This window comes from Erinaceus europaeus, chromosome 16 (genome assembly GCF_950295315.1).
Source record: "Erinaceus europaeus chromosome 16, mEriEur2.1, whole genome shotgun sequence".
Lineage (NCBI taxonomy): Eukaryota > Metazoa > Chordata > Mammalia > Eulipotyphla > Erinaceidae > Erinaceus > Erinaceus europaeus.
The window spans coordinates 16,631,328-16,641,233 of record NC_080177.1 but is presented as its reverse complement, the minus strand read 5'-3'; the positions used below and the strand labels follow the sequence as shown (position 1 = coordinate 16,641,233).

The window sequence follows — 9,906 nt, the reverse complement described above, 5'->3', positions numbered from 1 at the left end:
TAAGTAAGTATTTTAAAAACCTGTATCACAAAAGATATACCTAGAATATTCAATTATACAACATTCAATATATCCAGTCAAATATGTTTCCATGAAGTGTACTTAAAGCTGATTATTGTCTACAAGATGTCCCAGGCCTATAATTCTATACCTATAGGAGTCCAAAGAAACTCTTGGAGGTGAGCTTTGGTTCTAAAAGTTCATAGGTGTGTTTTAAATTTACTAAGTGATAGAAAACATCAGAGCATGATGGATAAATTAACCACACACATTTATTGAAGTCAACTAATGAAACAGGCCCTTCTTAGATACGTTCTAGGCAACGACAACTGTATCCACCATGTGTTCCAATGGCATAATGCTAAGAACTGCAACACTGGAATTCAGGCAAGTGCATATTCAAATGTCCCTTTATCAAACTCTTCCACTTCATCTTCCCATGTAGAGGAAGGCATGCTGCTATACGGGTCTAAGAGGATTTTGAAGCATCGGATAATGAGAAGTCCCAAGAAGATACACAGAATCCCAACAAAAGCAAAGCCAGTTTTTTGCTCCAGGGTCAATGAGAAAGCTGATACTTCGTTGACACTCATCTTAGCGGAAAAGTTGCCACAGTAGGTACTACTCATTATTCTTTGTCACATCGTTGTGGCTCTTCAGAATTCCTGCTGGAGTCACCTCTTGACCTAGAAACAAAATGGGACTCAGCTTTTTTCTGTGTATGGTATCACACAAATAACAGTTTGATAAATATGACAGTTCTAAAAGATATTTTTTCATATTTATTTATTTATTTATTGGATAGAGACAGTCAGAAATTGAAAGGGGAAGAGAGAGGGAGTTGGGTGGTGGTGTGCCGGGTTAAGTGTACTAAGTATGCAGCACAGGAATGTGGACAAGGATCTGGGTTCGAGCCCCTGGCTCCCTACCTGCAAGGGGTGTGGAGGGCGCTTCTGCAGGTGTCTGTCTCTCTCTATCTTACCCTCCCCTCTCAATTTCTCTGTGTGTTATGCAAAAAAAAAAAAAGGAAAGAAAGAAAGAAAGGAAAAATGGCCACAGGAGCAGTGAATTCATATTTATAGTGCAGGCACCAAGTCCCAGTGATAACCTGGGAGGCAAAAAATAAATAAAATAAAAATAAAAAGCAAGTAAGTCAGAGACACCTGCAACACTGCTTCACCACTCACAAAGCTTCCCCCTTGTAGTTAGGGACCAGGGTTCGAACCTGGGTCCTTGTGTACTGTAATATGTGTGCTCAACCAGGTGCACCACCACCCAGTCCCAGAATATGACATTTTTCAATCCCTCTTAACTCACAAATGATGTTTGATAACAATATCAGATACAGATTCAAGTCAAACCAGTGATGGAGGTACCACACCTACTGTAGTAATTCTATGACTGCTTTAATAAACACATGTAATTATGCCTGCCTACACATTTTAAATGAAAAAAAATCTAGTACTAAAGTTAATATTCAAATAGCCCTAAAAGTTTCTGATACATTGCAAAATACTGAAGTCACTAATTCTTTGACGTAAATTGTTTTTCTTATTTTCATTTCATTATTATTTTTTTTTTTTGCATTAATAGGTAACCACAAATAATCATTGGGTGTGAGCTGGACAAGCTCTCTAAAATCCATGTTTCAAGATCTATCCAGTGCCTGTTTGTCTACAACAAATTTTAATCCTTTTAAACAAGTATTATGTCTTCTCTCTTTCCACGATTTATGCTTATAAACCTTTGTACTTCTATTTTCTTTTCCACTACTACTTCATACACTAAATATCTGTTTCTTGGAGACAGAAGTTATGTTCTGAAAGCTTTTAGCAAGAGCAGTACCCAACATAGCATCTTGTAAAGAACAACAAAAAGTAGCTGTAGACCTTTAACCATTTCCTTCCTTCCTTCCTTCCTTCCTTCCTTCCTTCCTTCCTTCCTTCCTTCCTTCCTTCCTTCCTTTACCTCTCTCTCTTTCTTTCTTTCTTTCTTTCTTTCTTTCTTTCTTTCTTTCTTTCTTTCTTTCTTTCTTTCTTTCTTTCTCTTTTTGCCTCCAGGATTGTCACTGGGGCTCCATGCCTTTACTATGAATCCAGTGCTCCTGAAGGCTATTTTTCCCATTTTTGTTGCCCTTGTTGTTGTTATTACTGTTATTGCATAGGACAGAGAGAAATCAGGAGAAGAGGGGAAGACAGAGAGTGATAAGCACAAAAACTCAAGTTAAACAGCATTATTTTTTTTCACAGCTGGGGCTTCATATATGCATAGTTTTACAGCCTTCAAGTTGCTTTTACATTCAGACAGAGAGATGGAGCTGCATCACTGCATCGGGGTTTGCCCTTGTTGTGATATTCTTATGTGGTGTCAGGGCTTAAGTCTGGACCTTACTCATGCCAAGGCATGTGATCAACCTGATGGGCTATGCCACTGGATATATGTGGATATATGGGTGTATCCATTTTTATTAAGAGGTTAATGATTTAGACTATGGCTACTGACACAGGCATTATCTCTCATTGCTCCAATGGAGAGGATATATATGTATCTATATATACACTTTTTAAAAATATAGAGACAAAGAAAGTGAAAGAGACTATTGCAATGCTTTGGGGACCAGGCTGGAACCTGGGCCACACACAGCAAAGCAGTATACTGTCAAAATGAGCTATTTCAGCAGTCCAATAGGTATATTCGAATGTAAATTGACTTTCAAGTTTTAGGCTCCCCAAGTCCCTCCCCATCTAGATTCCTATTCCTAAATTCTTAATATATTGAATTACTAAAATGACAACTGAAGTCTCTAGAAAGTGTGAATTGAAATTGAAACAAAATAGTTTTTCCCACTTAATGTCTTAATATAATTAGCTAAAAGTTAAAAATCAATAAGCTAAGTGAAATAATTACTAATCTATAGGCACCATTCTTGAGAAAATTGTCTCAAAATTACTGTGATCATGTAACCAGGAATGACAGACTATTGGTATTTTCAATTTGGTTGATTCTGATAATTTTTAAAATGATATTTGTTAAAGTGACTAATACTTCAGATTATTTTAGATTCAATTGTAGGGAAACATCTGAGACAGAATAGGAGGTGGGGAAGGTAGGAATATAAATTGGTTCCACCCCTGTGGAGAGCAGTCAGGAGAACTCTTAGAAATAGACCTACCCTATGACCCAGCAAGTCCTCTCCTGGAGATATATCCTAAGGAGCCAAACACACCCATCCAAAAAGACCTGTGTATATCTATCATCACACTAGCATGATTTGTAATAGCCAAAACCAGAAAGCAACCTAGGTGTCCAACAACAAGTGAAAGGCTGAGAAAAGTTGTGGCATATATACACAATGGAATACTTCTCATCTATCAAGAATGATGACTTCACCTTCTTCACCTCATCTTGGATGGAGCTTGAAGGAATCATGTTAAGTGCAATAAATCAGAAAGAAGATGAATATGGAATGATCTCACTCATAGACAGAAGTTGAGAAATAAGAACTGGGGAGGGGAGACACAAAGCCTTAACTGAACTGAGTTTGGTGTATTGCATCAAAGTAAAGGAGTCTGGGACGGTTGGGGGGAGGGTGGACTTTCAGGCTCTGGAGCAAGACTCTGGAGGAGGACCTAGACTAGGACTGAGAATGTTTTGCAGAAAACTGAGAAATTTTAAATGCATATCAAACAACTATATTTACTATTTATTGTACACCATCAGTCTCCCCAACAAGAAAATAAAAAGGTAAGAATTCATAAGAAAAGTCTTGTAATCTTTGGTAGTCTTCACCAATTTATACATTACTTAATGTTTTGTGTTATTATGAGTTCCATCTTCAAGTCTTATGTGGCCATAATTCTCAGTACATTATAAGATCTGATAATTATCTAATTTTTTGTTAGTTTGTTTAGTAGAAGGAAAAACTGCTTTTTAAAACTCTGCTGAATTTCTTTACACCAGATCAAATTTTATGCCCTAATAAGTATGTCATAGTGAACTTCTTCCCCTTTAGTTTGGGATCACTTTAGTGGTTCTCAGTGATTTTATTGAGGATTGAATATTTGTATTTTTCCTGTAGAAAACCAAGGAGTTGAGATTGAATAGTTACTCATCTTGGCGCTTAACTAGAACTTATTTTCAGACATAATCTCTGATTTTTCTTGCTTTTATCAGTTGTCATTGTTTTCAAGCTAGTTCACACACTCACTGCTTCATTTGTTTAATGGATGGGGAAATGGAAAAGCTGGATGTTTCTACATGGAGATGACTGATGAAATATTTGTCATGTAACTGACTGATGCAGCCAAATAGCTTGATTGGTGATTTTTTTCCCATTGGAACCATGACCATACTAGACTATAATATGTGAATATTTCATCAGACATGTTGTAAGTGGGAACAAAAATCCTGATTTCTTGGTAGATATTATGATGTCTCTATAGTCTCTCATCAATGAAGGACTTATTGCCCAACAGTTGGGAATGTTGCCTGCAGACAATGCCCAGCTGGTAGCCTTCATGGATATCCTTAGTAGCAAAAAGCTGCCTCCCCTAAGGCAGCATGTCCTAGCCATCTTGACTCAAATTGCACAACTCAGAAAAATTATTCCTCTGTGAGAGATCCACATAGTATAAACTGAGATCATCACTGGGTCCACATCACAGCTTTAATGCTTTTCATGCAAGCGTTTAATTTTTTTTTAATCACTCTTTCACAGGTATTGGACCCAGAGTCACTACATAATGAAGATCTTGTAGTCTAAATTCTCTCTCGGTATATTTCCTCAGGAACTCAAGCAGCAACAATCTCTAGACTGTCAACTGCTGTACTGGTGATGGAAATGAAGTACTGAAAAATAGAGCCTTGGGTTTGGCATGTCAACTTTTTATCACTACTGAAAATATTTCCATGGTATATACTAGTGGAACACTGACTGAAAAGGTCTGGGGGGGGGGTCTGGAGGTAGCGTAGTGGGCTATGCACACATGACACCAAGCGCAAGGACTGATGTAAGGATACCAGTTGGAGCCCTTGCTCCCCACCTGTAGGGGGATCACTTCACAAGCGATGAAGCAGGCCTGCAGGTGTCTATCTTTCTTTCCCCCTCTCTGTCTTCCCCTCCTCTCTCAATTTGTCTCTGTCCTATCCAACAATGATGACATCAATAACAACAATAATCATAACCACAACAATGATTAAAAAAAAAGGTCTAGGAATAGTGGGTAAGGACAAATATAGCCTAACCAGTGAAGGAAACGTGACAAGTTATACTGGCACCAATGTTAAGATTGCAGAAATTGATATAGTTTTGGCTATTTCTAACAATAATGGCATGCTTCAACTTTTAGCTTCTAAAAGTAGAGTCAGGTACATGAACATAGAATTTAAAGAACATTCAAATTTTCCTTTTCTACAAAAGGATGGATTGAAAAAGAACAGATGCTTTATTAGCACCTTGAAAAGAACTTAGGGCTCTGGGCAGGTAGGATATAAACCTTAACATATGTGAGACCCAAAGTTTGGACCCCAGAACTGCACAGGAGCATGCTGGATTGCAATGGAGGAATTATTTAGATGGCAAAGCAATGCTGTGATGTCTTTCTGCTTATTTCTCCCTTTCTCCTTCTTCTTTTTCCTAATGAGAATAATAATATTAATATTGACAATAAGAAATTTTACCTGAGAGCTCACTTACATGCAAGGAGACCCTAGTCTCCTCTCCAATGTCATATTAAAAAAAAAACAAAACCTTACACTTTTTCAGCCATAATAAAATTCTACCTTATACTAAAGATGAAAGCAAAATATAGGCCAAGAAGATCAACTACAAGGATATTATTCAGAACAGATGGGGTATATCCAGGGTAGTATGGCCATAGATAAGAAAACTATTTAGAGATTGACAAGAAGCCTAGTTATTGCTGCTGGCTATCCTCACATGAAAATGTAAGTAAAATGATAAACAATTGCATAACAATATGTTCAGCAAAAAGATGTTTTTGGTCATCCCCCCCTTTTGTTGCCCTTGTTGTAGCCTTGTTGTGGTTATTACTGTTGTTGTTGATGTCGTTTGTTGTTGGATAGGGCAGAGAAAAATGGAGACAGAAGGGGAAAACAGAGAGGGCGAGAGAAAGAAAGACACCTGCAATTCTGTTTCACCGCTTGTGAAGCCATTCTCCTGCAGGTGCTCGAACCGGGATCTTTGCAACGGTCCTTGTGCTTTGTGCCATATGCGCTTAACCCACTGTGCTTAACCCACTGGGCTACTGCCTGACCCCCTGTTTTGGTAATTTAAATCACATACTTAGCAATTGAAATAACCATTTTTTTCAAACCTAACTTTACGATCAGTTGCCCATAGTTTCCATTTATTTATTTATTGGATAGAAACAGAAAAAATCAAGAGCGAAAAGAGGAAGAGAGACAGAGACATCTGCAAGCACTGCTTTACCACTTGCAAATCTTTCTCCCTGTAGATGGGGTCTGGGTCTTGAACCCAGGTCCTTGCACACTATGACATGTGCACTCAATTGGGTGTGCCACTACCCTGCCCCTATTTTACTATTTTTGTAAATAGTTGCCTACACTTACTCTGTAAAAAACAAACAAACAAACAAACAGACAGACAGCTGGCCTCAATTCAGCACTAAGCCTAACATTTTTTGAGAACATATTAGTAAGGGAGATAACATTTGCATATTTTACTGATAGAAAGCAAGATATGCTGTTGCTAAAAATAAATAAAAATCTTCAGTCATAACATTGACTTGTTCATAATTAATAAGGCCTTCAAAATTACTCAACTGTGAATGACAGGTGCGCTTTCATATTCTCTAATCTCTGGAAGATACAGGTAAATAAGAATACCCACAGTTTTAACACAAAAGAGAATTGAATGGCTTTCTCAAAGGGAAAACATCATGCCAATATCTGTTTACTAGGAAAAAGAAAAAAACTAGTGAAGAAATTTAGACTGTAAAGTTTACAAAACCAAGAACTTAAAAGTCTGCATGAGGGGGAGTCCGGCGGTAGTACAGCGGGTAAAGCGCACATGGCATAAAGCGCAAGGGCCTGCGTAAGGATCCGGGTTCGACCCCCCCCCCCCACCACCAGCAGGGGAGTCGCTTCATAAGCGGTGAAGCAGGTCTGCAGGTGTCTGTCTTTCTCTCCCCCCTCTCTGTCTTCTCTTCTTCTCTCCATTTCTCTCTGTCCTATCCAACAACAACGACAGCAATAAAACAATAACAATAACTACAACAATGATAAAACAACCAGGGTAACAAAAGGGGGAAAAAATAGCCTCTAGGAGCAGTGGATTCATGGTGCAGGCACTGAGCCCCAGCAGTAACCCTGGAGGCAAAAAAAAAAAAAAAATGTCTGCATGAGGACTGGTGAAACTGCTTACTTGGATGGTGAGCTTCTTTGCCATGTGCGTGACCCAAGTTTGAGCCTGGTTTCCACCACACTGAAGGAGCTTTGGTACTGTGGTCTCTTTCACTCTCTCTCTGTCTCTTTGTCTCTATCTAATTTTTTTTTTAATTTAATAAAGTTTTCATTAGGGCAAAAGGACTGAGAAAATTGAATCAAAGAAAATAGTATATTAAGTTGTATGATGGTAAAAGGTTTTTAAAATACCTTCTTGCTGCAACAGAGTGAGTCAAATTGTCAGCATTATACCATTTAACTATGGGATGCAAGCATATTTTTTTCTGAATTTGAATGCAGATGATGTATCTCACCCTGTAGTCACCAAAATAAAGGATTGGGTAGTTGAAAAATGCATTATTTCCTGCATGAAAATTGACAGGAATTGATTTCTCTATGGCCTGATTAGTCACTGGATTGGGTCACAGGTATACCTGTGCATGCTAGAAAGCCTAAACATCATTTGGCAATCTGGTTTAAATCAGATACAAATCATATCACTGTGACAAGTCCAGCAAAAATAAGCACATTCTTATACCTGCTAACATGAGTGTTGTGTGTGGTAGTTGTTTCTTCTGTGAATACGTTTACTGATTGGTACATACAATTTTACTTTTCAGGAACATAATTAATACGTTCAGTATGCAATTACAGGATCCAATTTTGAAAAGTATGTGTTCACTAAAGAAGCCTCTTATATTTTAATCAACAGTTTTTTTCCAATTTATTTATTTATTTATTTATTTATTATTTCATGGTATTTCAAAGAATACACTAAATATCAGTTATTATGATAGAATATGGTTTTCTGAGTCATGAATATTTTGATAGTAGTCATTAAATGTATAATCTCTAGTGCTAGTGATATAAACATCTGCAATATTATGAAATAATATACATAAGTAGATTCAACATTAATGAATCCTCCCTCTCTCCCACACATGTAAACACCCCGCACCAAATAGCAAAGTTATTTATCCTACTGAAAAATAAAGAGAGGAGGGGAAAAAAAAGATTAGCAAGGTCACATTACACAGACTAAGTAAATCATTAGAAACAGAATGTGTTTGAATCAAAGGAAAGCCTTAAATTACAAACCCAGATGTCGTCATCATGATGAAGTGCATACATTTTTCAGGCCTTCCCAGGGGTCCAAAGCCTCGAGATCTGCTACAGTTCACCCCCAACCTTTCAGATTTTTACCCTTAAGAGAATCTTCCCTCTTAAGAAAAATCTTTGAATAGCTCCTCCAGGATTCTAACACTCTTTCTTTTCAAAGCACTGCAAACCTGGTCTGAAATTTTTCAAAATGTCTCATCATTAGAGAAATCTAAACTGTCACTATCATCGTGCCTTGTTTATCGCCAGTTTTCTTTGGGCATATGAACCTGAAGAAGCATGTAGATCACCTACAAAACATGGAAGAAGCATCAGCAAGCTGGCAGAACACAGACAGCACACACCCCCTCCCCCTTGCCTTGGCTGCAGCAGTAACAGAGGCAGCTTTAGAGCTCTTCCTCCTTTAGAATTTGAACTCAGGAGACCTGCAGACTCCCTCCACCCTGACCCCACCTTTCTGCTCCCTAGCATCCAAAACACAAGGAAAGGAGGACGTGCTTCTTCTAAGGACCTGCACTAGAAAACTGTCACTTAATGCAGAGGGGTAGGGGGTGGGAGCAGGGGGAGAAAGTAACTTAGCAGGCAGTGATGTCTCACCTTCCATGCTTGTTGCCATGGAGATGAAATCCAGCCAGTTGGCAAGTGTTGGCAGGGTTGTCTGTGTTGGCTGATCGGCTCAGTAACAATGCAGAAGGCGTGTCCTGGGAACCTGCAGGGAGTCACAGTACCATCGCTGGGGCTTCACTGGCCTATGTGTGTAAACGTCTGTGTCTGGCGGTGAGAGAGGGAGGACCGTGGGTGCTCCTGAAGCAGACGTGTGTGTGTGTGTGTGTGTGTGTGTGTGTGTGTGTGTGTGTGTGTGTGTGTGTGGTGTGCGCAGGAAGAAGTGCATCGATTTCTTGGATGTGGGGTTGTGTAAATATTTATGCAGGGGCGCCAGTGTGTTTGTAAGGCTATCTGACTGTGTGCATAGGTTTGTGAGACAGAAGGGTGGGGGAAGTGCGAGGAGAAAAGGAATCCGCCAAGCCAGCAACAGGCTCTATTTATTGTTCAGTTCTGCTGGGGGGGGGAGGTGGTGGGGGAGGGGGGAAATAAATGATCATTTTCACTCTTTTCACACTTCAGCAGGTTAGTAATCAGAGTTGATCGCTCCCTTGGCTTCCTGAGACAGTGAAGGCTTAATTAATTTGTTGTTAAAAAATATTTGTTTTCCTCTTGCTGCATCACTACCTCTACCATTATTAGCACAGTGAACGCAGTCAAGAGTCTCAACTGACAAGTAGGTGTTAAACATCCTTACGCGTTCGCTTTTCTTCTTCTTTCTTTCTTTCTTTCTTTCTTTCTTTCTTTCTTTCTTTCTTT

General features: G+C 38.8%; 1 protein-coding gene across 3 annotated transcripts; it reads right to left on the bottom strand.

Moving 5' to 3' along the window:
* Window positions 1-252: 252 nt before the first annotated feature.
* On the bottom strand, window positions 253-9,388 carry CTXN2 (cortexin 2). Of its 3 annotated transcripts, none has more exons than XM_016185640.2 (2): window positions 9,142-9,388; window positions 253-686 (listed from the first exon to the last, which is right to left on the bottom strand). In XM_016185640.2, exon 2 carries the CDS (start codon window positions 627-629, stop codon window positions 384-386), a length of 246 nt encoding a protein of 81 aa, XP_016041126.1. In that variant the 5' UTR covers window positions 630-686; window positions 9,142-9,388; the 3' UTR covers window positions 253-383. The 3 variants fall into 3 exon arrangements, with proteins under 3 accessions (XP_016041126.1, XP_007517378.1, XP_016041127.1); XM_007517316.3 differs by lacking the exon at window positions 9,142-9,388 and adding an exon at window positions 8,524-9,046; XM_016185641.2 differs by lacking the exon at window positions 9,142-9,388 and adding an exon at window positions 8,839-9,046.
* Between the last annotated feature and the right edge of the window lie 518 nt (window positions 9,389-9,906).